Source organism: Zonotrichia leucophrys, chromosome 18, assembly GCF_028769735.1.
Source record: "Zonotrichia leucophrys gambelii isolate GWCS_2022_RI chromosome 18, RI_Zleu_2.0, whole genome shotgun sequence".
In the NCBI taxonomy this organism is placed as follows: Eukaryota; Metazoa; Chordata; class Aves; order Passeriformes; family Passerellidae; genus Zonotrichia; species Zonotrichia leucophrys.
The window spans coordinates 5,442,460-5,470,229 of NC_088187.1; the positions used below are offsets into that span (position 1 = coordinate 5,442,460).

Consider the following 27,770-nt stretch of genomic DNA (forward strand, 5'->3'; position numbering starts at 1 on the left):
GACTGAGCTCTCTCTGCCTTTAATCAGAAAAACCAAAGCGGAGTTGGAGCCTAGCAAAGCTAAACACTTCAGGAGATTTCCTCACTTATTGGAAAGAGCATTCATGGAACACTGGCATTCATAAAAGAAGACACTTTTACTTCTATTTTTTATTTTTTAATTAATATAATTGATCTTTAGAGTGAAATAGCAGCATATTGGGGACAAATCTACCCGAAAGGGATGGTGACACTTCTTGCTCTCTGTTCCAGCATGGGACTCTGGTCCAGGATAGCTCCAACCTCTGCCAGCTCTCTCATGGTCTTGTTCCTTGTGAAACAGGTAAGCTAATTCAATAATAATAAATTCAATAGAAGGAAGTTCTAGCATGGAGCATTTTAAGTGTCACAAACAAAAAAGCATCTTTGTACCAAAGATCCTTCCGACATAACAATTAATTTTTGTTGCTAATTAGCCATGAGAAATAATGGCTGCAAAGCTGTAGAGTTTTATATCAGAACTCTCTCTAAGTCATTTATTACTATTTTATTCTATTAATCCTCATTCATGCAGTGAATAAATTATGTTTACAACCATTTGCATAATTACTTTTCATACCATTATTGATCAGCATTGAATTATATTTGGTTTTCCGTTTTCCTACCAGATAAAAATACTGTTATGAATTACATTTATTTTCTGCTGGTTTTTCTCTGTTCTAAACCCAGCTTTGATTTGTTTCTGGCACTGACTTGTGAGCATTGAATCTCCAATCTGTGAAATCTGGTTGGTTTTGTTCTGCACCTCACCTTCATGCAGAAAGCAAATAAATCTGTATAGGATTTTTGCCTTTATTTCTTGTACAGATTCACTAAACCTTTTTATTTTTATTATTTTAATTTTAATTTTTTTTATTTTAATTTTTTTCCCTTAATCTTTACAAAATTCCAAACCCTTACTTCTTACTTACCTTATAAATAGGAGGGGTTTAGGTACTTAATGAGAAAATATCTCAGTGTAATTCACTTCAAGGAAATTTTCATGTAGGTTTTTAGTAATTCTTATTTCATTATTAATATCAACCTTGATTTGATTAAATTTTTAAAACAGTTACTGATATTTGGTAAATTTCAATTTAACTGAATAAAATTCACAGATATATTTAGGGTTCATTTCTATGAAGTGTATGAGCTTCAGGACAATAAACTGAAAGCAAAAAGGTATTTCTATTCACCTAATACCCATTTTCTTGGGTTTCTAAGAAAGTGGGTTTGCAGTTGTTTGTGCTGTAGAGCCAATATTTGTGTTTCTAACATTTTTATAAAGAAAAAATTACCAGGAGACAAATACATATATTTTTAAAGAAAATATTCCTAATATTTTATATAATTAAAATCTAGAGCTTCTCTGCACAGAGCTTCTTTTTAAAGGACTGAAACAACTCTCAGATTTGTGAGACACCTCAGACAAAGCATTAGTTCCATCAATGCTGACAGAAAATCTCCCAAATTTTCTGTGAAATCAAAACTTTGCTAGACTAATCACAGTGAATTAATTTGTTATAGTGGTTCTTGCAATTTCTTCAAAGAAATATGTGCTGTATTTCCTTATATTTTATTTTATTTCATAAGGAAGAAACATTTAAAAGAATAACAGCCATAAATCTGTTGAAATATATAAATACACTATATTTGTATTTTCATAAATACAGAAATGCTAAAAATATATAAATACACTGTATCTGTATTTTCATAAATACAGAAATACACTATATCAAATATAGAAATACACTATATCTGTATTTTCTAGCAAAAAACCTTTATAGATGGGAAAAATATCCATCAGACTAAACCTGGATCAGGGCTGAAAGAATGAATAAATATTTTTCAGCTTTTATTTTTAGTTTATACCTAAATTGAAGGGGCTTTTTTCTGTCCATAAGAGCATAGCCTGAATAAACAGAAACATTTCATTTCACTGCCAGCTTGGTATAAAAAATTAAAAAGGCAAAATTCTGACTGTACTGTGGTCTGTTATGAAAAACTTAAATTCAAACCAGTCTGGAACCAGATATAATCCATTTCCTAAATGAAAGCTTCAGGCAGCATTTTCTTCTGCATCCAACAAATGTCTAAAGAGTGGGGTCTTCCTGGTGCAATCTCAGTAAATATCCAGACACTTCCAGGAGTTTTGATTAAATTTCCTCATGGGTGAACTTCAGGGCAAGCAGGGGCCAGGCTGGCAGGCTGAGGCAGTTCCTTTATTACCAAAAAAACTTCAGACAACCTGAAATGATGCCCAGTGCAGGGCAAAACACCATGGACTTTCTGAGCTTCTGTCTTAGACATGGGAGTTTAATTTTCCCTTTTTGAAAGCAGTGGCCAAGTGCAACTGAAATGCACCACAGATCAAAGGCTGCGTGTTTCCACTGGTTGAGATCATGGGAAATGTCCATGGAAGTTTGTATTTCTACCATGGAATTTGCACTGTACCTAACCCAAAACTTGGATCATCACAGAACTTCCCTGGGATTTGTTATCACAACCTGTGTTGTGATATTTGAGGTATTTGTTGGGGGTGGCATTCACATTCTCTGGAAAAATCCCTTCACCCAGGATTTTGCTGCTGGGAAGCTGAGAAGCCTCAGAGAAAAAGGAAAACAATAATTATCTGATTTGCTTCTCCTGTGTTTTGTTCCTTTGGAATGTGTTTGGAGATTGTTTACCCACAGGTGATTGTTTCATTGGATTCTGGTGTGTTGTTTTCACTCTGGCCAATCAGGGCCAAGCTGTGTCAGGACTCTGGAGAGAGTCACGAGTTTTCTTTATTATCTTTTTAGCCTTCTGTAAAGAAGTAGTCTTTAGTATAGTTTAGTGTAGTATTCTTTAATATAATATAGTATCATAAAACAATAAATTAACCTTCTGAGAACATGGAGTCAGATTCATCATTCCTGCCTTCATCAGGGCACCCCACAAATACAATAGTTGGATCTGTCAGAGTGCAGCCAAAGCCTGTGTGACCAAAACAAATTTATCTCACAAATATTTACAACAATAGTGACCAGGCATTGGCTATGTGACCATAACAAATTTATCTCACAAGTCTTTACATCAATAGTGATTAGGTATTGGCTAAGTGACAAAACCAAATTCATCTCACAAATATTTACATCAATAGTGACTAGGTCACTATTATATATACATATTTGGTCACTGTGTGACCAAAACAAATTTATCTCACATGTATTTATATGAACAGTGACCAGGCATTGGCTATGTGGCCACAACAAATTTATCTCACAAGTATTTACCTAATAGTGACTAGGTATTGGCTGTGTGACCAAAACAAATTCATCTTACAAGTATTTATATCAATAATGACCAGGTATTGGCTATGTAACAAAACCAAATTTATCTTACAAGTATTTACATCAATAGTGACCAGGCATTTCTTATGTAACCAAAACAAATTTATGTCACAAGTCTTTACATCAAGACTGATCAGGTATTGGCTATGTGACCAAAACAAATTTATCTCACAAGTATTTATATGAAGAGTGACCAGATATTGGCTGTGACTGAGCCTTCAAATTTAAAGAAATGGACAATTCCATCAGGAAGTGATGTGGAACTGTCATTTAGACCTAACCTGCTCCTCACTCTTGTTGGGTAAACTTCCCCATGAGTGTGTATCACTGAGTTCCTCAGCTCAGGAACATTCCCATGGCTGTGCATCACTGAGTTCCTCACTTCCAGAACATTCCCATGGCTGTGCATCACTGTTCCTCAGCTCAGGAACTTCCCCATGGCTGTGCATCACTGAGTTCCTCACTTCCAGGAACATTCCTGCTCTCCAGGAATGGAACCCAACGAGCTGCCAGGTAGCCACGGCGAGGTTCCCTCTGCATTTTTTGGCTGTTTAACACATTTGTTTATCAGAAGCTGGAGTGTTCTTCCTGCAGCCCAGCAGCTCTGTCACAAATGCGTCATCCCCAGGGCTCTGCCTCTCCAGATGGGGTTCACTGACCCACCAGTGTCTGAGGAATCTCCCCTGGCTCCCAGGATTTGGGGGCCTGCAGGAGGGAAATGTCAAGATGCTTATTTTTTTTATTTTGGAAACATGCATTCCTTTCTCATGGCTGCTGTAAATATTCTCTCCTTATCTTTCAAGCCCATCCACAGAAGAATGATTTCAGTTTTTCTGCTTCCCTCAAGCTTAAAGTGGGTGTCTGGAAATGAGATGAGAGACTAAAAGCAGAGTATTGAGCAGACGACAGTAAAAACATGCATGAAATAGTGAGCCTGCCTAAGAGCTAGACACCAGAACCCTGTTCTTGTTTTAAAAGTAAATAAATATTATTTTTCTTCATGAAAATAAAAAAACACCATAGGTTTAAAGGAACAAAGGTGAAGTTCATAGCCATATATAGTTCTGGTTATATATCTCAGACAACATCAGGACAACCAACATGTGTTAAAGACTTTTTTAACCTATCATTTTTTCCTCCACTCTCCTCATTTCTCATTTCTCTCATTTCGGAGTAGAATTTCTTGTAATGGAAAGCAACCTGTCATTAGGGACTAAAAGGTTCTAACTGATTTTTCTCGTGTACAGTATTTTCACTCCCAGGCCAAAGGTTCTCTGCTGGAAAAAACCACGACTGGATGGAACAAATACAAACAGGAATGCTTGAAAATGCTGCAGGAATCATCTGTAGATAGTGGTAAGGAATTAAGCAATGAAGAAATTTATTAAGATTGATGAATATGCAAATATTGTCTTGCTGTATGTCTGTTCCTAAGTTCTAAATGTAGAACGATTCACCTGACACAAATATTAGCTTGAAGTCCCTCGTTTATTTTCCTTTCTCTGTGGTTATACAATCATAAAATCACAGAATGCAGAACACCTGAGCTGGAGGGACCCCAAGGATCTCCCAGTGCAGCCCCTGGCCCTGCCCAGACCCCCAAAACCCCACCCTGGGCATCCCTGGCATTCCTGGGGAGCCTGGGCAGTGCCCAGGGATAAGAACAAATTCCTGTATTTCCCTAAATCCAACCCAAACCTCGCCTGGAACAGCCCCAGCCATTCCATGGGTTCTGTCACTGTTTGGGGCTGTCCCTCAGGAGGAATCTGCACACCCTGCTTGTGATTTTAATCAATAAACTTGTCTCATACACAATATTTATCTGCAATATCTCATTACTCTGGAGCAGCTCGGAGTGGTTTCCATGATTGCTCATTGTCTGCACAACTTTTTGTAAAACTTTTGTTTGCTTCTCTCCCCAGGAGTTCACTGCAATGGGACATTTGATCAGTTTGTTTGCTGGCCTTACTCACCCCCAGGAAATGTCTCTGTTCCTTGTCCTTCTTATTTGCCATGGCTGGAAAATGGTAATGTGAAAGTGACACTAAAATATGTTTTTTATATTATATATTAAATATATTAGATAATAATATATTTGATATAATTAATAATATCCTTTTTTATGCCAATAAGCATTAAGACACCAAGTTCCTATCTAATTTCACAAACTGCTTCTGCCAACCACTTAGGACAAACCAGCTCTTCATAATAAACAAAAGCATCTTGCCTGCATGGAATGGAGACTCTTTTTTTTTCCTTTCTGAATTCCTACAGAAACAAGATTTCTGGTCACATTTCATGGATGGTTTAAGGTTTTTTCCAGTGTCTTGTATTCATACAGGCACCTGCTCCATCACAACAAAGCAATTCTCTGAGTTCTGAGCTGAGCAAAACAAGAAATTTTGGTTGTTGCTATCACCCTTGAACAATTTCAACTCAAAAATGGTTGAAAAAGCTCAGGTCTGATCAGAAATAAATGGATGGCAGCTGTTGAGGATAACACCAAACAAACACCAACCAGGGTCCCTACACCATTCCTCTGATGCTGTGGGCAAATTTGCAATTAGTTGAAAATGCAGTGAAAACCAAGAAAAGTTCATCAGTTCACCCACCTGCTGAAGGTGCACAGAAATGAAATATCAGCAACATCAGATATTACAGAGAAAGATCATTCCCTGATCCCATCCTTGTGCAGTTTTGATTTACCCATTCACGAGCTTTAAGGAAAAATTAATAAAGGGAGATCTCTGTAGGCTCCTCTTTTGGATGTACTGTGTGGGTTTTCTTGTAAAAACAGGTACATCCTGGGAATTTATTTCTGCTGGATTACATTCCTACTCTGTCCTATGTAAATATAAAAAATATATTGACAAAGATAAAAAAAAATAGTTTTATCCTTTTTTTTTTTTTTAGTATGGGTGGTGTAGAGTCGATTGTGGAGGTAGAAATCTTTCAAACATGTATGAAAAATGAAATCTCTATTTTGACCTTTCAAACTGAAACTCTGTTTACTTTCAGGAAGTGTAGGACATGTATACAGAGTCTGCTTGGATGAAGGGATTTGGCAAACAAAGGAAAATTCCACAGACATTTGGCGGGATAGTTCAGAATGTTCTGAGAAAAATCATTTCCAAAAAAATGTAAGTATGTTTTATATTACAGCTGAAAACTTTAATCTTCCTAATCCTTTCTTGAGTAACTGACAAAACATTTCCATTTAATACCTGCAAAGCATCTTCAGATTTCATTTAAATTACCAGATGGAAAGCTGTTATTTTATTTGTAAGAAGGAGAAAATATTAAAGAAGGGGATTCCTGCTTTAGATGCCACAAGTTATTTTCTGTTCAGAGTCCAGAGTTCACATGGGCTGATTTTCTGCTAATAAAATAGAAAAACATTGCAACTTGTCAAGCAAGTAATATCCCAGCATCTCCCCAAATCACACTGGTCTGTGAAAATCAGAGAGCTCAGCTTCCCTCCTCACCTTTCAGCATTTAATGAGCTGTTAATTGGTATTTCAAAGTTAGCTGGGCAGAGGCTGCAGGATTCACTCTCATCCAGTGCCATCCTGTATTTCTCACATTGCCTCAGGCCAGGGGCTGGGCTTTGTCAGCCAAACTTCTTTTGCCATGGAATTCAGAATTAGGTCTCTTAGGTAAGCACTATCACCACTGGTTTTTACTTTTTAATACTGACTGAGTGCTTTTCTTACTTTATCGATAACACTGCTGTACTGATGGGTTATCAAACATTATTAGTTTAGTAGGTCTGTGTATTACTACATCTTTACTAAGCTCTTTATATGGTAAAGACATGAATTTCCAACTTCCCGTTTATTTGTGCAAATGTAATAAATATTAATTAGTTCTGAGTGTTTTCCAAGGTTTTTGTTGACCATTCTGGATCAGCATATTTGATATTATTTCATCTTGTGTGACAGCAGACAATTTCTTTGAAAGCTTTAACCAGCTTTCCTACCAGCACTAAATGTGGGATTGTTTTGTTTTATTTAATTGAATAAATTTTATTCCATTTGTTTTATTTAATTGAATAATATGGGCAATTTGTCTGTTTTATTTAATTGAAACCCCCCAAGCTGTTGGAAATAACCCAGAGTCAGTATCTTCACACATCAGAGGAATCATCTTGGTTTGATGTGCTTTGGTGTGGCAAAATTGAAATAGCCAAGGTGATAACTTGAGATTTCTGCAAGGTTTTTATCTGCTGGAATGTTTCCATGGAGCAGAGTGACCAACAGCTTGGAATCTCCTGCACCCACACTGGGCTCTTTCACCCCCTTCAAGAGTGATTTGGTTTTATTTCTCTAATAACTGGAATTATTAGAGAAAACTGTTGGCAGGAAGACAGTGCTAAAGTCCTAGTTCTGAAGGACTTTTAGTAGAAGAAGAAAAACAGCAAAATCACTGAGGAAAAGACACAGGTTCCAAGAAAAGCTCTGTAGGCCAAATGTGGATTATGAAAGCCACACATCCTGTATCTCATTGCCCCCTCAGAGATGCTCTCCTTGGGCTGGAAGTTTGAAGAGTTGAGAGGCAGACATAAGCAGCTAAAAGGTAAAAATAGGAAAAATAAACGTTAAAATAGGCAAATTGAAAGGAAATTTGTGCGGGGCCAGGAGCTGGACTTCAACAATCTTTGTGGGTACCTTCCAACTCAGGATGTTTATGATAATCTATCAAAGTGTGAGAGTTCCCTTCCTCCTCTGAGGTCTCATTTGTTGTTCAAAGGCATTCAAGACAGCTCTAATTTAATAATTATTATTTTTCCTTTGAACTCAAGACAGAAGTCAGTCTGTTTGAATAGCTCCAGGCAGAGCTGGCTCCCAGCATTGTCAGACACAGCTGGGCAGTGGCTGTGTCCAGGCCACACACACAGGTTCAGTTATCTCTGATTTGGGCTGCAAATGGTGTTTGTGCAGGAGAAATCTGGGATTAGTCTGGGAAAGCCTTTGGATTTAAAGAGAAACTCAGGGTGCAAGTGTCTTTGTCACACACTGATTTCAAAAGCAGTGCAGAGAGTGTTATTGTTACATTTTCTGAAAAAGCCCTTCGCCAGGATTTTTCTCCTGAGAAGCTTCAGAAAAGAAATGGAAACAATAATTATCTGATTGCTTGGAATGTGGTTTGGAGGTTGCTTACCAACAGGTGCATCTTTGATTGGTTCCATGTTAATTGTTTTTACTTAATAAGCAATCCCAGCCAGCTGTGTCAGACTCTGAGTCTGTAATGAGTTTTTATTATCATTCATGTCTAACATTCTGATGTCTCCTTTCTCTTTCTTAGTATAATTTTAGTATATCAATATGATATGATATTATATGATAATAAATCAGCCTTCTGAGAACTTTGAGTCAAATCTCCTCTCTCATCTCATCCCAAAAACCCTCACAACACAACAACAATTAGTAATCACAACAATTAGTAACCTGAGTAGGGATCCAAATCCTGCCCTAGCTCCTTGAATGAATATTGTCTTTGTAAATACATATTTTTTTATAGTTACATAGGACAAAGTAGGAATGTGATCCAGCAGAAATAAATTCCCAGAATGGACCTGTTTTTTGCAAGAAAACCCCACAGAGTACATCCAAAAGAGAAGCCTGCCTCTCCCTTTATTCAAAAATGTGACCCCAAAGTTCCTGAGCTGAGTTCCCCCTCGCCTACATAACACATTTCTCTTCTTTGTTCCCAGGAAGAAGAGCACAAACTGCTCACCACATTACAGCTGTTATACACAATAGGATATTACTTTTCTCTCATCTCACTGGTATTAGCTCTGCTTATACTTTCTTTACTCAGGTGAGTAAAAATTCACATGCATTTTAAATGTACGGAGCCCTGTACTCATATTATTTTTCTTATTAAATTGAAGTTATCATTTAGTTATGAATGATAAATTATCATTTAGTTTCCAGTGTTCCAGTACCTGAAAGGGGCTACAAAAAAAAGCTTGGGATGAGCTTTGGAAAAGGGCATGGAGTGATAGGACAAGGGGAATGGCTTTAAGCTGAAGATGGTAGATTTAAATTAGGTGTTAGGCAAAAATTCTTTACTGTGAGGTCATCCAGACAAACTGCCCCATTCCTGGAAGGTTTTAAGATCACATCCTGATCTAGTGGAAGATGTCCTTGCCCATGGCAGGGGAGATGGAATGAGATGGGCTCTTAGATCCTTTCCATTCCAAACCATTCTGTTGGTCCCCTGAAAATAATTTGTATTTTTCCAAGGAGCAATACAAATGCAATTTCTAAGCAGAATCTATGGATGGCAACAATATGAATGCAACAGTTGTTTTGCTGAGTTTTTGTTGTTTTTAATTTTTTTTTTCTGCAAATTACACCTATTCTGGAGGATTCTTGAATTATTTTTTTCTCCCCCAGAAAACTTCACTGCACAAGAAACTACATCCATATGAATTTATTTGCATCCTTTATCCTGCGTGCTGCAGCAGTTCTTATTAAAGACTCTGTGTACAACAATATTTACTCAAAAAGACCAAATGATGAAAGTGGATGGATTTTATACCTCAGTCCTGAGGTAATGTGTCAATTCATGGCTGATAATAAATGTCTGCTTCTAGTGCTCATAACAGTTATAGTTTTGGAATTTTCCCTACAGCATCAAGTGTTGAAGTGTTTGTAAGCTGAGCTTTTGTTGAAATTTTGTTGATAAAAGTTGGGGTAATCAAGATAAAATTCTAATTTTAAGAGATTTCTTTTAAATGAATAGGAAGAAGAAGTTAATTAATGTAATATTTAGAAACAGCCACTTAAGCAAAGCATCTCACACCTTGTAGGCTTTAGAAAGAAATCTCTGATTATTTGGCATAGATTATCTATATATATCTATATCTTATATAGATATTATATCTATATATTACAATATATATATAATATCTGTATTTTATAATCTGTATCTAACATGCATATTATATTAGATATAATATATATTAAAATAAATTATATGTTATATGTTATATATTATATATTATATATTATATATTATATATTATATATTATATATTATATATTATTATATTTTATAATATATAATAGATATACATTCTATATTATATAACTATATAATAGATATTATATATTATATAAACAATTGTATATTATATTTCTAATAATTATATATTAGCTATATACATTATCTAGTTTTTATATTTTAAAATAAATATTTTAAATAATATAATAATAGAATATTTATAAATATTATAAATATTTATTATTCCTCTATGTTGTTGTAGGAATAGAGCTTACCCATGTCAACAAGGAAAATTATCTGCAAGATAATTAAAGATAATTATTATTTTAACAGCTCACCAGTAAAAACGCTCACATGCAGATCATGACATCTACATTTACTCCTGTTCTCTCATCCCTACAGATTGTAATCATCTGCAGGACTGCCCAGTTTTTCATGCATTACTTTGTTGGGGCGAATTACTTCTGGCTGCTGGTGGAAGGGATTTATCTGCACACGCTGTTGATAACGGTGGTGCTCTCTGAGAGGAGGCTGCTGCAGACGTACATCGTGATAGGATGGGGTGAGTCCACAGCTGCTCCAAGCTCTGATTTTCTTTTCCTTTGCTGAGTCAGTGGAGGATATTTTGTAAAGGAATGAAAAAAATCTACTTCTAGAAGCTTGGCTGGAATAGATTCTTCTTTTCTTTTCAGTTGTTCCAATCCTGTTTGTGGGCCCATGGGGAATAAGCAGATCCAAACTGGAGAACACTGGGTAAGTTATTAAATAAATTGTTCTTTGGAATCCTGACTTTGTTTGCTTGGCTGTACTTGGCACAAGAACTGACCAGCAAAATATCAGATTATACAGCACCTATGGATATTTGTTACACTTTCAAGGTTCCCTTTAGTACTTTTACATTAAAAAAAAAAAAACTTTAAAAAAATTATAAAAAAAAAACTACTGGCAATTCTCAGATTTCCTTATGCATTTAGCAATTCTCAGATTTCCTTGTGCATTTAGCAAGGAGTAAAATGAACTTTCACTGTTGCTGAAATGTTCATCCATTTACATGAGGAAACTGGATATTTTACCTCAGCCCATAGGAAATGTTTTAATTTATAGATTATAATAAATGTGTGCTTCTAGTGGTCATAACAGTCACAGTTTTGGAAGTTTGCCCTACAGCATCAGCTGTTGAGGTGTTTGTAAGCTGAGCTTTGGATGCTGAAATTTTGTTGATGAAAGTTGGGGTAATCAAGATGAAATCCTGATTTTAAATGAATAGGAAGAACAAATTAATTAATTTTAATATTTAGAAACAGCCACTTAAGCAAAACAACTCACCTTGTAGCCTTACTAACATGTCAGTAAGGAGAGGAGACCAGTGCTTTCCTTGGAAAAAGAAATCTACACTACAAAGGAAATCTGCCACCTACACTTTGAGTTTATTTCATATTCACTGCCACTTTTTAAAGAAAAAAAAAGTAATTTTTAATGGAGGCTCATGACCAAACCTGATAGTGATATTTGGTGAGAAACTTGCACCAGCAAGCACCAGTTCCTGCTCTGAGTGATGCTCTTGGTGACAGCCCATAAACTTTGTTGTGAAAAATGCCAATCTCTTGGTTTTAGAATTTTAGAAGTTTAATAGTAATAAAGTGGTTATAAAAAGAGTAATATAATTAGAGTAATAAAAATTTGGACAATTAGGATTTAGGATAATAGGAGACAATAGAAACAAAGAGTTACAGATGGTCTGGGCTTCTCTTTCTGGGCAAAATAAGCCCAAAAAAGACACACATTAACAGAGGATTAACTCTTAAAAGCAACAGCCTGGTGCATATTCATACACCTCATACATGATGCATAAATTCCATTCAAATACAGGATTCTGTCTGGTCAGTGTCAACTTCTTCCTCTGAATCCTGACAGCTCTTCAGGTTTCAACCCAAAACTATATTTAACACACTACTTAAGAAAATTAATACAGCATCCCTTTCTAACATAACACATATAATATCCATTTTAATATTTGCAAAAAGCCAATCATAAAATACACATTTTTCACATTTGTTCTTTATGTATGGAATCTTTTGTTCTCCTTTTTTTTTTGTGGTTTCTAGAGAATTTTATTTGCAATGCCAACATGGATAATAAGCAACATCCAAGCCATAATTATGGTCTTACAAAGTCAGATAAATTCTAAATGACAAGCCAAGATCCTACAGAACCTCAGGCTAATTAGCAAGAAGAAATAGGACAAATCAGAGGGGTAAAGCAGGAGAAAAAGAGACAGCTGCAAAGAAACTGCATGCACATTTTTTATCAGATCAAGAAGCATGGTCACAATTCCCAGTTCATTCATTTCCAGTCTCCAGTTTCAGAGAGATAATTTCAGTAGGATTTTTTCCATTCTGAGGGGTTGGTGTCATGTTTTGTGGATTCAAAGACTGAGTTTGATGGATAGTTCTGAAGTTTATGGTCCAGGGAAACCTTTATCAACACTGATGTGGTGAAAAGATCTTCAGGGCTGTTGGTGAAACTCTTCCTAGCTTTATTCCATTTCTTCTGGGGGCCACCTGAAAATGTTGAACTTCTCCAAGTTCCTTTTGAAATAAATAGACAAGGTATGTGAACATTCTAACTCTTTTTTTTCCGCTAGGAAAATGATTATATTTTAAATTATTCTCCAGGTGCTGGGGAACAAATGAACACATGGGGATCTGGTGGATCATCCGAGGACCAATGTTGTTTTCCATTGCAGTAAGAATTATATAACCTGTATTATTTTCCCCTCTTTGGTCTTTGTAATTAGTGCCATTTTTGTCCTTCAAAATTTTGGAACAAATAAGGCACAGTTTCCTACCACAGAAATATCAAAATAATATTTTATATTTCAATAATTCATATTTCATATTACCATAATTTCATAATATTTCAATTTTCACTAATATGACAGAAGGAATAAAGTTTTGTTCAGAAAATGTTAAAGCAGGGTTCTTTGTTAAAGACATGAAATGTGATTTTGTAGTGGAAGATTATGTATCAAATTCTATGCCAGGCTGAATAAGGCAATGCAAAGTTACTCAATTTTGCATATTTATTATGTGACAATAACCTGCTTGTATTCAAACTTCAGCCCGGCTGCATTCCAGTTATTTGTTGACAAATTTTGCAGGTGATTAATATCAATTATACATTTATTTAGTTGTTAACTGATGAGTGTAATAACATTTGCTCTAAGTAAACCATATGTGTTTTCCTTCAAGGTTAACTTTGTCATCTTCTTAAAAATTCTCAGAATGCTGATTTCCAAACTGAAAGCTCAGCAAATGACCTTCCATGACTACAAATACAGGTGTGTAACAAATGACACAGAAGTCCTGATAGCTTTTTCTTGAGTTGGGTCTTATGAGCTCTTATTGAATTTATCACACTTGAGATAGCTTAGCTGCTGTGAATGGTATGAAATTAGTAGGATGGTTTTTGGGGTAATGTTGGAAACAGAAAAAGTTTAATAAAAGCCAAAATAACAAAGCTTTTTTAGAGAAAAACTGAGCCAGGGGTAAGAGGCTTTTGTTAAACCACTTTATAAAAGTGATTATTTCTTTTGTTCTCTTCTTTTTCTAGTGAATTACTTAGGTGGGACTCTGTCCAACTGGGTAACTCTAGGTCTGAGGTGAAGTTTTAACGGTCTTATGAGGTGTCTTTTAATGAAATTGAGGAGAGCAACTTTTGGGCTTTTTGATTTTTAAGTAGACAAAGAATAATTTGGTCACTTTGTTAACAGAGGGTCTATTCCTCCAAAGTCCTGGCCCCTTTTTAAACATTTTGTCACATCAAAAACTTGTCAGTTTCCCCTAAAGACGTACCCACCACCACCAGGAGTAACAGGTATCCAGAATATGGGAAATAGCTATATTCTGAATAGATATTCTGAATATTCTGAATAGGCTCCCCAGACATTTCCATATCTGGGAGCGAAGGCAGCTCAGCACCTGTGCTGAGTTTTGGGGGCATTTTCACAAAGTTTTTCTTTTTTCTTTTTTTCTTTCTGAGATCTCTGCCCTCAGGTATCTCCTCTCACTCCTTTGCCTCTGCTGCTGTGACACATCTTTCCCTTTGTCACCAAAATTTGGGAAGAAAAAGAAAAACCCTCTAGCACCATGTTTCTGGCCTGATAGAGAATCAGAATTATTTTATTATGGCTAGGATGTGCCATGGAATACTTTTCATTTACAGAAGCCTTTTAACTAGACTTTCCACAGATTTATGCCTACGTTATCAAAACCACAAAACTTCTACTACCATTTCAAGTCAGAATATTGAGGACATGACTTTGGATTAATTTCTTTGTCTCTGAGCTTTTGATTTTTGACTCCAAGGATGTTAAAAAAATACAATAGTCAAACTTTTTCTTTTTAAGATTGGCAAGATCTACACTTGTGCTGATTCCATTGTTGGGGATCCACGAATTTGTGTTTACCTTCATCACTGATGAGCAGGTGGAAGGACTTTCAAGACATATAAGACTTTTCATTCAGCTGACAATGAGCTCATTTCATGTAAGTTCTGAAAATATTGGTTTTAGTGTTTTAATATTGTTTTTTGTGTTTTGCAAATATTGGTTTTTTGGTTCATAGATCCATCTGCATTTGCTGCTCACCACAGTTACAGTGAATTCTGATTTAATATTATATCCCAACCTACAATATCTCTAAATACACTGTTGCAGTAACAAGATAAAACACTCATAAATAAATATGATAGTTCCAAACACCAAAAAAAGGAGTTTAACATTAAAAAAAAGGGTGTTCTCTGATAATAGGTAACAGCTAATCACAGACTCCTGCAAACAGGATTAAAATGGTTCATTTAAAATGCTCCCAGCCAAAATTATTGCCATGAGAATGTAATACAAGGTTTGGGCTCCATTTTCCTAAAGGATGTTTGTTCACCTCACCTGCAAAGTGACACTGCCAGGTGCACACTCACAAAAGTTCTGTACACCTGCATCCATTTTTAGTTAGATTTAGGAGAAAATTTGTCAGAGCCCTCACAGGATGGAACAGAAAAATGGAGCAGCATCTGCAGGTGGAAAAGAAGTTTCTCACCCACCCAGTCAGGGGTGTTTTACAGTGTTCAGGCACTTGGCTCCTCTTCAGTCCCCCTGTGTGGTGGTGTTTGCAGGGGTCCCAGGATGAGGGAAGAGATGAGGATCTGACTCCATGTTTCAGAAGGCTGATTTACTATTTTATTATATTTATTATATTCAAAGAAAATTTTATATTAAAACTATACTAAAAGAATAGAAGAAAGGATTTCATCAGAAGGTTTGAGAGGAATAGAAAGGAATGAGAATAAAATCTTGTGACTGACCAGAGAGTCCAAGACAGCTGGACTTTGATTGGCCATTTAATAGAAACAACCACATGAGACCAATCACAGATGCACCTGTTGCATTCCACAGCAGCAGAAGATCATTGTTTACATTTTGTTCCTGAGGCTTCTCAGCTTCTCAGGAGGAAAAATCCTAGCAAAAGGATTTTTCATAAAACATGTCCGTGACACCCCTGCCTTGGTTTGGTTGGAGCAGGAAGAAGCTGAGGAGAGGGAGGGAGTGTGGCTGTGGATCTCAGCTGCAGCTCTGGGGTGAAGGAGCCACATTCCAACCAAAGAGAGTTCCAAGGACCCAGACCCCAGGGTGAGCTGCTCTGGAGCTCAGGGTGGTTCTCAGATGGCCACTCATGCACAGGCTGCGCCTCCATGGAACCATCTCCAGTTTGCCAAGCACTGGGCAGTGGCACAAACATCTGTCTGTCTGTCTGTCTGGAGTGCTGCAGCCCTGCTAAATGATGAATTTTTGAGAGACTGCTAATGAACCTGCTAAAGTTGTCCTTTATCACATCTCCCTGCCCTGACAGCAATTTCCAAATCTTTATTTGCTGCAAAGCCCGGGAATCTCTCTGGCTCCAGTGGCTGCTCCTCAGCAATTCACTGCTCTGGCACCGCTGCCCTCTTCTGCAGCCTGAGGCCATCTGAGCCTTGTTTTGCTGCACTTTCCCCACAATTTATCATAATCCTGGGTTTTTCCCTTTGCATAAATGCACCTGTGCTCTGGTGTATGTATGCATCAGTGTTCTGGCACTGTTATTGAGGCTGTAATTTAAAATTTACACCACAGCTTGAGGGGAAAAATGTGCCAGTGACAGCAGAGGATTCCTGGAGAGCCACAGCCCCGAGGAGCCCGCTGACATGGTGTTCACAAAATCCCAGGATTATTTGGGTTGGAAGGGACCTTAATGTTGGAGTATAAGTTCCTTGGTTAGAAATATCCTTACTTGGAGAGGTTGCAGTGCCTAGATGTTATTTTAGAAGTGCAGAATCATTTTAAGTGAAGATTTTATTTACTGGCTTCTACAAAGAAATCTGATATATAAACCAGCTTACTTATCCTTGCTAAAGAACACAAACTTCATTCCTTTTAGAGAAACATGCATGAGCTTGGCAGCATGTCATGCTTTAGAAGCAAAGCTCCATTAAAAAATACCCAGAGATCTCAGCCAATGTTTATTGCAGATTCTCTTTTTTAGCTGCAGCATTATTTATGAAGGGATTAGCCAAAAAGCACATAAACTGTACCCAATTACATTTGTTTAGTCTGTAAATCTTCTCAGTAGTTTAAAAAGGCAGTTAAACTGTTTTGTTAAAGAAAAACAATTATCCCTGGGATCTCAGCTGAAGGTTTAACTCAAAACATTTTCAAGGAGCACAAAATTAAATTCTAAATAGGAGTTCTGTTGTAGGTAGGATGCTGCTTTGCTTTAGGAAATGGGGAAATCTAAACATCTTGGCTCCCTTGTGCATGGAAATTGTTTCCCTCTGGAAAAAAACCCACTGGTTTCTGGTGGAGAGAACCCAGTTATTTGATGAGTAATTCATCACATTTCAATTGTCATTAAAACTGAAGAGCAAATTTGAGGCTTAGGTGTGCATCTGTCCTTTCCTATTGGTGTTTCTGCTAATGAACATTTATTCTGAATTTCTGATTCTCTTTAACTCTGTAATCACTTATTATCATTAATTTCACCCATTATCATTAATATAATTTTCATTCACACTGGGATAATTCTGAAAAAGGGTGTTTGAGAAGTCACAACACACTGGGAAGCTTTCTAAGTGTGAAAATCAATTTACTGGGAGAAAAATGAGTAAGCATTAAAGAAACCAGGATTTAATGAAGTGAACATCAAATATAAATAATCAGTGAAGTTTTCCTCCTTCTGGGGGGATTTTACAGCGCTTGTCACTCCTGCTCTGACCCTGCAGCAGCAAAGGAGATTCCCAGAGGATTTCAAACTGAAATCAGCCCAGGGAGCCTCACAGGCAGCTCAGCCTCTGCCTTTCTCACCAGGCTCAGGAGTTTAATTTAAATCCTCTTTCTGCTTGTGGTGCCTGTGAGGCCAAATTTTCAGTTTGTACCCATAACAAAAAACCCCAAACCACCCAGCAGAGTCAGGAACTTTCTACACCCCCTAAAAAAGAGAACTGCTTCCAGGACCAGGAGAAGTTCTGCATAAAAAGTTGCTTTTTAAGGTGGTAAATTTGTATTTAATTTAATATATTTAAATATTTGATGAGACTACATTATATATTTATGTGATATATATATATATAAAACATAAATATCACTTATTAATATCACCTATTATCTCTATAATCACCTATTATCATTAATATCACCTATTATTAACTAATATCACCTATTATTATCACCTAGTAATAACACCTATTTTTAACTCTATAGTAACTTTTTATCATTAATATCACCAATTATCATTAATATACCCATTAACTAATATCAGCTATTATTAACACCTATTATCACCTATTAATATCACCTATTATTAACTCTAATTAACTATATCTTCCTACATTAACCCAGGTGACAAATTATAGAAATAAAATACATGAAAAAGCAATTTTGTTTGCTGTTTCTCCTGTCCCCATTTCCACTGGTGTGGCAGATAAACTGCACATATGCTGAAGGAATTAATGACTCCAAATAATTCAGGACTGCTGGAAAATTAACAGCAGGCTCAGAATGCTATTGGTTAATTTTAGGTATAATGAAAAATGTTGAAGTTTCTGTGTATTTATTTTTAAACTTTTGTCTGAGCAAAGCAGAAATATTTCTGGAAAAAAGTGAGTGTGGGAACAATCAAATGCTGTCAGCTGAATTGCACCTTTGTAGCTGTGATATAAATATTGCCTTGGACTCAGAGTATTTATTCTCTTAATCAGAACTTGTGTCACAGATGCCTTTAGACAACCAAAAAAGGGAATTTCCTGAAGCAGGGGGAATAAATCTGCATCTCTGTGGGGCTGAGATGCAGCCTGTAAGCTGCTTTAGCCTGAGACCAAACCCAGACGCAAACAGGCAAATGGAAATTATAATTTTGGGATTTCGGTTTAAAACAAGTTGTACCTGTAGGGTTTTTTAAGGTGTTTATCTGAATCAGTTTCAAAGGAAAAACAGAAATTCCAAATGGCCATAACAATATAGCTGAACTTGGAGCTAACACTAATCACTTAATATAGAAATAATTTGTAAAATGAACCCAAAAGAGCTCTCAGTAGAATAATTCACAAACCCAAACAAGCATAGAGATAATAATATGAGAAACCAAGCTGCTTTTTTTTATTTTACCACGTGGAAATAGCAGCAGTCACAATATAACAGCAATTTGGAAAAAGCCCCAATATTATGTGGTAGCAAAATGAAGATAAAACTGGGGTTTATATATATTATTATAAATAAAATATATGCATAATTTTATATATACATATATGTAAATATATATTTATAGAAAGGATATAATATATATTATATAATATATATTTAAATATATATAAATAAATACATATATTAAAATTTCTATAAACATATATAATTTATATTCTTCAGCACCTGCACAAAATGTGCCCTGTACTTGCCAAGGAAGTGCCCAAAACCAAGTGACTGGGTACTTCATTAATTAATAAGAAATAAATAAATGCAGCAACCAGTTTCCTTTTTGAACATTAAGGAGCACTGTTGAAATTTATGGTTTTAACATTATTGTCACCTTTAAATTAGAGCCTCAGGTATTTCCTGCACATTGATTTTTGCTCTGACTCTCTTTCTCTTACAGGGTTTTTTGGTAGCAGTTCTCTATTGCTTTGCTAATGGAGAGGTAAGACAATGCTGTGAGAGAAGCTTTTAGTTCATTTTAGTAGAATGCTTTTAGTACATTTTAGTTCATTTTAGTAAAATGTATTAATGTAAAATGTATTAATGACACCAGGAAGGACAAACACACTGACCAGCTCTGCTTATTGAGAGCATGTGTGCATTCTTTTGAGCTGTAAAATTGTTTTGAGTGAAGAGAACAGCAAGAACTAGCACAGGTTTGGACTCAAAAGCAAAATATTCTGTCTTCTTGTAGTTTAAAACCATGCCCCCCCTTGTCCTATCACTATTTGCACATGTAAAAATGTCTCCCAGCTTTTTAATATGTCCACTGTAGGCCCTGGAAGGGGCACTAAAGAATCTTCTCCAGGCTGAACAACCCCAGCTCTCTCAGCTTGACTTGCTACAAGCTAGATCTCAGTTAATTTTAAATATTTTCTAAGCTGAATCTGTCTCTTCTCCCTGACATTTGGCCCAGGTGCAGACTGCCACTACTCACACACATCACATTTGCAGAGGAAAAACCTTCCTAAGTCAGGGTGAAGAGGTTGGACTCTTCAGATTGATTTAGCAAACAAATCTGTTCCCACCCTACAAGCACCAGGTGCAAGATAAACCCTGTTGGGGAAGATGAAACAGGAAAGCCTTATAAATATGATTGCCTGGCAAAAGATTTTGAGAATATGGAAACAATAAGTGAGATTGAAATGAAAGCAAGCTTTGAGATACCTCAGTTACTGAACAACTGGAAAACAATGGTGTGGCTGCTGAAGGTGATCCCCTTTTGATGGAACAACACCCTCTGCTTGCAGACAGGCCCAAGGGTCAGAGCAGACCCTACAGCTTGGCAGAAGGGGCCCAAAGAGGAGTTTTTAGGGTTTAAAATGTAACACAGTATGGTAATGTAGTGATTCTTATAGTCTGTATGTAAATGCTATAGGATTTGTACCTTGTATTAGATTGGTTAGTGAGAATTAGAATATTCAACACTGAAGAAGATTTATGGTATTGTAACGGGAACCTCACTCTCCCATCCTCTTTACCCCTCTCTTTACTTCTCTTTCCTTGTCTGAGCTGTGGCTGGCAGCTCCCAGCAGGGCCCTGCACTTGTCCCTTTGCAATAAACCACAAATTCCAAGCCCTGGCTTCAGAGATCTCCCTGACCATCCCACCCCCCTATTCACTCCTACAAAACCCCAAAGGGGCAGGAAGCTCAGCACTTCACAGTTCCTCTCATTTTACACCTGCTGTTTGTGTCAGGGAACTCCAGGTGCTCACATGCCATTACCAATGATTATTTTCTCCTCTCCTCAGGTGAAAGCAGAGCTGCAGAAGCAGTGGTCCCGTTTCCTGCTGGCAGATCCCTTGGGCTGCAAGCTCTGCTTTCTAGGGGAAAACATCAAATACCTCAGGAAATGTTCGCAGAAAAGGAAAAAGCAGCACCTCAGCAGCAGGCACCACTTGTGCCTGGAGGTGAGCAAGCCCTGGGAGCTGCAGCTGCAGAAGAGGCAGAGCCCAGGGGCCAAGGCAGGCCCTCCCCAGATGAGCATGTCTGACAGCAGCGAGGGAGAGGTCACCACTGCAGAGACCACCGAGGAAGTCTTTGAGGAAAGTGAGATTTAGGGAGATTTCTCCTGGGACAGCAGCTGCCTGCAGGAAAAGAAGTGTTCATCTCTCAGCTGCAGCTGTGCAGAGCTCTGGGATGGAGCAGTTGATGTCCCAGGTGTTCCAGTTTCCTTGGGCTGAGAAAAATGTGATTTATTGGAGGTTGCTAAGCTGTGTGCCTGAGAGGTCTTCTGGATGGAGAGTTTTCGCTCTGAGCTAACGTTTCCATAGCATACACCAAGGAAGCAGGATGAGATCTGGAGACACATTTTGTCAGCTTCATCCATATGAGACTGGCTTGAGTCACGTCATGAGAAATCAATTTTTCTCGTTCATAGGAGTGGTTCATGAATAGAGAGATGTGTATGGAAGACTCCTTCCTTCACAGACTGAAATCATAGCCCATCTCAAGAAAACCACCCCAATTTTAGAACAAACCAGACCAAATACACACACACATATACATATATATATGCATCTGTATATATATATGCATATATAGATTTATATTTATATATATGTATATATAGGTATATATGCGTGTATATACACATATATATATAACCAAAAAAAACAACTTGGGAAGAACCAAGCTTTTCCTTGCATTTTTGAGCATCATGTTAAAGTTTACTGCTGGAAATGTCATTATGAGATGAAAAGCCAAAACACTTCCATGGAATGTGCCCAAATGAAATGTTCTGATAGAATTTTTGTTACCTTCTTTTTTCTTTTTTTTTTTTTTTGTCACAAGCCACTGTGACTTGTGGTTTGCTCTACACGTGTCCTTAAAGACAAAACAGTGGTGAGTGCTGCCTCCACCTTCCTCCCAGGGGACCCAAAATGGATAAAAACATGGAATTTTGACAGCACCAAGAGTATTGTGAAGCCCTTCTTTCTCCATTTAAAAAGAGCCATGGGAAAGTTTCATTTCTCACATCCAAACTCATCCAGAGACCTATGAAATGCATCAAGTTTGTAAATATTCTATGACTCCCATAATTTAGCAATGCTCTTCTGATTATTTATCAGGCTACAGAGGTTTAGCCATGCAACCTGTGGCATTTATACGCTTTTATTGCAAAGAACAGATAAATTCATTGACTAGCACTAGTTCAAGAACCTATTTCTGGCACTTTAAAAAAGTATTTCTTTTACAGTTCTATCTCTGTTACCTATTTAATCAATACCAAGTTGTATATTTCAGTCATATATTAATAAACTGTAAATGTTTGATCTATTTTAAAATAATTTATCTGCAGTTTTAAAAGGTATTTTTTACTCGAATGTGAAATTTGCTTATATAGAATTTTACTGCAATGGATTTCTTCAGCAGCCACTGGAAACAGCAGACAGCACACATGCACACTTTGTGTATTCCTCAATTGAAAACACACTGATTTCTTCTAGAGCCATTGTTTGAGATATTAAAGAGACTGAAGAGATTTAGAATGTGTTTTACTTAGGTGTTAAAGACATTGAAATGGTTAGATCCTATGGCATCTCAGTGAAATAATCTACTTTTTAATTGCATTTTAAAGATTTTAATGTGGTCAAGAAACCAATTTTCTGTGTTTTGAACAGCAGTCCCTCTAGCTGCATTTTCTCCTCTCTATTATATGTGTTTGGGATTTTTGCTTCTCTCAGTTTATAAAAATCAACTGTTGTTATATAAGCAAGCCCTGTTGGCCTGAGGTCTAATCCAGACAAAAACAACCATCACATGGATTCCTTCACAAAGTGCTTTTCTAAGTAGATAACAGCAAGAATACAGCATTATTTATTTTACAGAATTATTACAAGCTCCTAATTTCTAAATATTTCTAGAAGACAGCAGTGAACTTCACAATTCACATATGTGGGAAGGCATCACTGTCACTGCTAGAAATGAAGGGATGGGACTATGTTTAAGTTAAGAACAATTTATTGTTTAGATAAACATCAATCAGTGAGATTTTAGAGGAGTAAGCATTTGGCTATAGCTTAAGAGTAGTTACAAGGTTTTTTGTTATAAGGTAATATAAAACTTTCTAATAATATATTAGAAATATATTCCAAATATTAGAAATAGTATTATACTTCTAATATATGATAGTATATATTATTTCTAATATATTATATAATATATTTTTAATATATTCTAATATATACAGAAATATATAATATTAGAAATACTATTATTAGTAATATATATTGCTTTCTTCTAAAGGCAACTAATAGACAGTTGCCACAGGGTTTATTTTACTTTTCTAACTTACCATTTTTACTTCTGCTGCACTGTGGATACTTTTATCCAATGGGCTTCTAACTCACAGGCACACATTGGCTTCTGTTTTAACTTCTAAACTCTTTAGCTTATTCCATATAACCACACCCCTACATTATAAACTTTTCACTATAAATTATATTAATATTATTATTTCATTTTGCATTATAGACTTTTCACTATCTTATTTAATACAATTTCTCACTTACTTAAGGCACATTCTTACAACTGTAGAAACATAATTTATAATTTTTCTGCTTAATGTCTGTGTATTGTATTTTTACACCAATCTGTCTTTTAGGGCTGCAGATCCAACTCTTCTGTTTCTGTTTTTTCCAGTTCCCACAGGAAGGACAAGAAATAGGATCTTGTTCTAACAAGACAAGAGTGGAGGAGACAGCCTGACCTAAACTGGTGTTTGTTTACAAGTGGTATTTTATGGAAATTATGGATCTAATTTGCACACTGACTAATTATCAGGCAACAGAAAGTTTTACATTCCCCCAGGGGTTTATGCTGTGCAGACCTGGTGAAAGGTCTTTTATCCATTAATTTTTCACCTTTACTCCCCGGATTTCCACTGCCTCTGGAGAAAGCCTGGTGGGAGATAAAGGCTCCCCACAGTCCTGGGACTCTGCTGAGTCAATCCATTCAGAAAAACAATTATTATTGTCAAATGAATATTGGTTAATTAGTCCTCAAAAACAACCCATGCCCAAACCTGGCTGCCACAGCTTTGGAGTTGTCTTTGCCAAGGATTTTGCTTTCTGTCAAAACTTGCATGACCAAAAAAAGAAAAAAAAAATCACATTCCAAGCCCAGAATAGCCTGTGGGGGTCAGAAGAGCTTTGCCATGAGATGTGGTGTGATAACTGATCTGATATCTACAGGATTTATTCCATCTCAGTAATCTGCTTGAGACAGGCTATTAATCTCTGATATTTTACTACACCTGGAGCACAACCCTCCAGACACAGTGGCTCCTCCTACAGCCAGAGATGTCAGCTGTATGCTAATTATTCATGTGTACTTACATTCTTTGTTAAATATATTGCTTCCACACGTCACAGCCTGTGCCTCAAAGGCTGAAACAGCAAAGCATAAACATTCCATTCTGGAAAGCTCTGCCAGTTATGCCTTGGAATTGATAATACTGGCCCTTCCTTTCACTTCTTTTCATTTGTTTCTGGAATTTTCTTCCCTTTTCCCATCAGCCTGAGCTCCCATTAAGGAAAATTCTATGATTCTGTAAGGAAAATTCTGTAAAATTCTCCATGATGTTATTTTGCTAACATCATCTTTCCCAACTCCCATAGCAACCACCCTTCTGGATTTTTAACTGGTTTTTTTCCACCTGCCATTTCAAATCTCACAAACTCTCTGCTGTGCTAAATGTCATCTCCTGTTTAGACATCTCTGCAGTCATTCCTGGAGCCACACACATCTACAGTGAGAAGCAGCTGCTTGTGAGCTTCAGCATTGCAATTAGCTCCAGGAAATTAAAGTTCAGCTGCCACATGCCAGCCCTCAGAAGCTGTTTCCTTGTGCACCACATTGGCTCAGCAAAGAGAATGCAAAACACCACCTAGAAGAACTAAGGAAAGGAACAAGAACAACAAAAAGACACTAGGAAGAATTGTTCCGCTTTTTCCTTTCTCCTTTTCCTTTCAGGGAAGGAAAGGGGTGGATTTATTGGGCTTTATTTGAGAAAGGTATCACAGAAGATCAGTTATCACTGACTGAATTGTCCATCTATTTATCTGTAGAGAAGCAAAAACTCTGTCAAGTGCTGTTTAATTCCAGCATTGACTCTGCTGGGGAAGAATCCCTGAGCAGAAGATCAAATCACAATGAATTCCATGTAATTCATGACCAAGCTTTCTTCTCCCACCCTTCCCTATGGAACTGGCGCTTATGGACTAATCTGCTGCTATATAGATTAATCCAGAGTTTTATATCTCACAGACTTGGGAGAAGTAAAACTCTGGATTTGAAATGAATTGGTTTCAGCAAGAGAGGAAAAGCACAAAGCAGCAAAGGTCAGGAAGGCCAGCACTGACACTGCTGACGAAGAGTCCCTGGTGCCATCTAGGGCTGAATCACAATGTATTCCATGTAATTCATGACCAAGCTTTCTTCTCCCACCATTCCCTATGGAACTGATGCTTACTGGTCACTGTCATGCCAGCACACTTGGCTATATGGACTAATCCAGAGTTTTACTTCTCACAGACTTGGGAGGTGAGAAATGAATTGGTTCAGCAAGAGAGGAAAAGCAGAAAGCAGCAAAGGTCAGGAAGGCACTGAGCACACACGTGGTGTCAGGGTGGTGGCTGCTCACCCCGCACAGCTGCACACCATTTGCAGGCACTCTCCTGAGAATTCGAGACACTGAAAGATCCCTGAGAGCTGTGAGCAGTGCTAGGAGGGTGTCTGGACTTAACCCCCACATTTCCACATTCCACCACAGTGCCCATCCAGTCTTCCTCTCTTTTACAAACCTGCAGAAAGTGGAAGGGCAGTGGGTAGAGCCCCAAAAGCCTGAGAGCAGAGAACTCAGCTTAAAGATATCCAAGCAGCTGACACAAAAAACCCAGCCCCAGTCTCCTTCAGCAAAGAACCAGAGACAAGTGACACAGTCTCAAAACATTTGCTAAGTCAAAAAAATAAAATTAAAAAAAAAATCATTGCTTTGTAAATAAAAAGAATGTAATTTCTGCTGTAGCTCTGGGAGACTCAAGTGTTTGGTTTTGTACTTGATAAAACAGGAAGTTAAAATCAAATCTGAGCTGAAGGTTTTCATCCTCTGCTTTCAGGGGCTTGTGAAAACAACAGCGCAAACAGCCTGCAGCACAGACCACTGAGCTTGGACTGTTTGTCCCTACAATAAATACTTCACCAGTGCATGTTTGTAATTTTTTTTCATTTGTATAAGGACTGAGACAGTAACTTCCCCAAGGAAGAAATATGACATGAGGATTTCTGTGGTTCCAGTCAAGCTAGAGGATCATGACTGCTGAAACTTCCCTTGTCTGAAGGTTAGCTCAAAATAAGCTGTGCAAATAGAATTCCCTGAGCGTCTGACCATCAATACAGAAATTTCCACTGTATTCCTTGAAACCACATGACAGAAATCGTGGTAATGCAGCAAACCAGGAAAGATTGCAAGATCTGAGTTAAACCAACTGCTTTAACTTTACCCATAGCTTTACTTTTACTTTACACATAGCTTTACTCCTAAGGGCCTCATGCAGAACACAGGTCACACTGACTTCTGAAGGTTTAAAAACCCTTTCAGCCCATCCACCTTGTAAAACCAGTTTACCTTTTTCAACTGACTCACAGCAGCATCCATATGTATCCTATTTCAATGGCCATGTGTGAATCCTTCATGAAATGAACACTGCAAATATCATGAACATCTCTGACCTTCTGCAGGCTGTCTGTCTGTCCATCCCAAGCCCTGCAAGGCAGAGTGGTCTCTCTGTGTGCCCAGTGGCCAGCACAGATGCAACACATCATTGTCAGGGTCCCCAGGAGCACCACCAGGACTTACCTGCCTTAGGGCTGGCCTGTGGGTCCAGGAGCTTTAAATTCAGGTCTGAGACATCTGCAGGTGCAGTCATCTCCTTCTCCTCTTGCATGGACCTCAGAAGTCAAAGGCTTGATTATATTGCAGAATCCAAGCTGATTTTTTCATTATTATGGCAGCAGAAGCCTAGCACAGCTATTCCTGTGCAGAATGGTATTAAAACCTTGTGATCTCTGCATGTAAATACTGCAGACTGCAAGGCTGCCACCCTGCCACTGCCAATACCTGCGCTGATCCTTAACTGGGATGTTCTTCTGGGCACTGGCACTACACCAGCACAGCAAATGGTTTGTTCAGTGTCTCCCCAGTTTCGGTTTCAAGGTTGTGTCAGTCCTCCACAAAGAAGTGCTTTTTGCTCTCAGGGTGCAGCTGAATGTACCACAGCATGTGTCCCATGGGTCCAGGAGCACTGCTTTAAACTCAGGCCTGAGAAATCTGCAGGTGCAGTCACCTCCTGCTTCTCTTCTTGGATGGACCTCAGAAGTCAAAGGCTTGGTTACATTGTGGAATCCAAGCTGAATTTTTCATTATCATGGCTGCAGAAGCCTAGCACAGCTATTCTTGTGCAGAATGGAGTTAAACCTTAAGATTCTGCATGTAAATACTGCAGATTGCAAGGCTGCCACCCTGCCGCTGCCAATTCCTGCTCTGGTCCTTAACTGTGATGTTTTTCTGGGCACTGGCACTACACCAGCAGAGCAAATGGTTTGTTCAGTGTCTCTCCAATTTGAGTTTC

The 27,770-nt window shown here is 37.4% G+C and overlaps 1 protein-coding gene across 1 annotated transcript; it reads left to right on the forward strand.

The window, feature by feature from the left end:
* Positions 1-222: 222 nt before the first annotated feature.
* Positions 223-21,614, forward strand: GLP2R (glucagon like peptide 2 receptor). The gene is made up of 13 exons (XM_064728489.1): positions 223-321; positions 4,597-4,705; positions 5,272-5,376; positions 6,368-6,489; positions 9,063-9,169; positions 9,751-9,907; positions 10,763-10,922; positions 11,053-11,113; positions 13,036-13,105; positions 13,612-13,700; positions 14,769-14,907; positions 19,537-19,578; positions 20,889-21,614. The coding sequence occupies exons 1-13, from the start codon at positions 223-225 to the stop codon at positions 21,195-21,197; spliced, it is 1,569 nt and encodes a 522-aa protein (XP_064584559.1). The 3' UTR covers positions 21,198-21,614.
* Positions 21,615-27,770: the final 6,156 nt, after the last annotated feature.

Coding starts and splice junctions, on each gene's coding strand:
- GLP2R (XM_064728489.1), top strand. CDS start 223: ATGGTGACACTTCTTGCTCTCTGTTCCAGCATGGGACTCTGGTCCAGG. Junction 6,490..9,062: donor AAAATCATTTCCAAAAAAAT/GTAAGTATGTTT, acceptor CTTTGTTCCCAG/GAAGAAGAGCACAAACTGCT. Junction 13,106..13,611: donor CAATGTTGTTTTCCATTGCA/GTAAGAATTATA, acceptor TTTTCCTTCAAG/GTTAACTTTGTCATCTTCTT.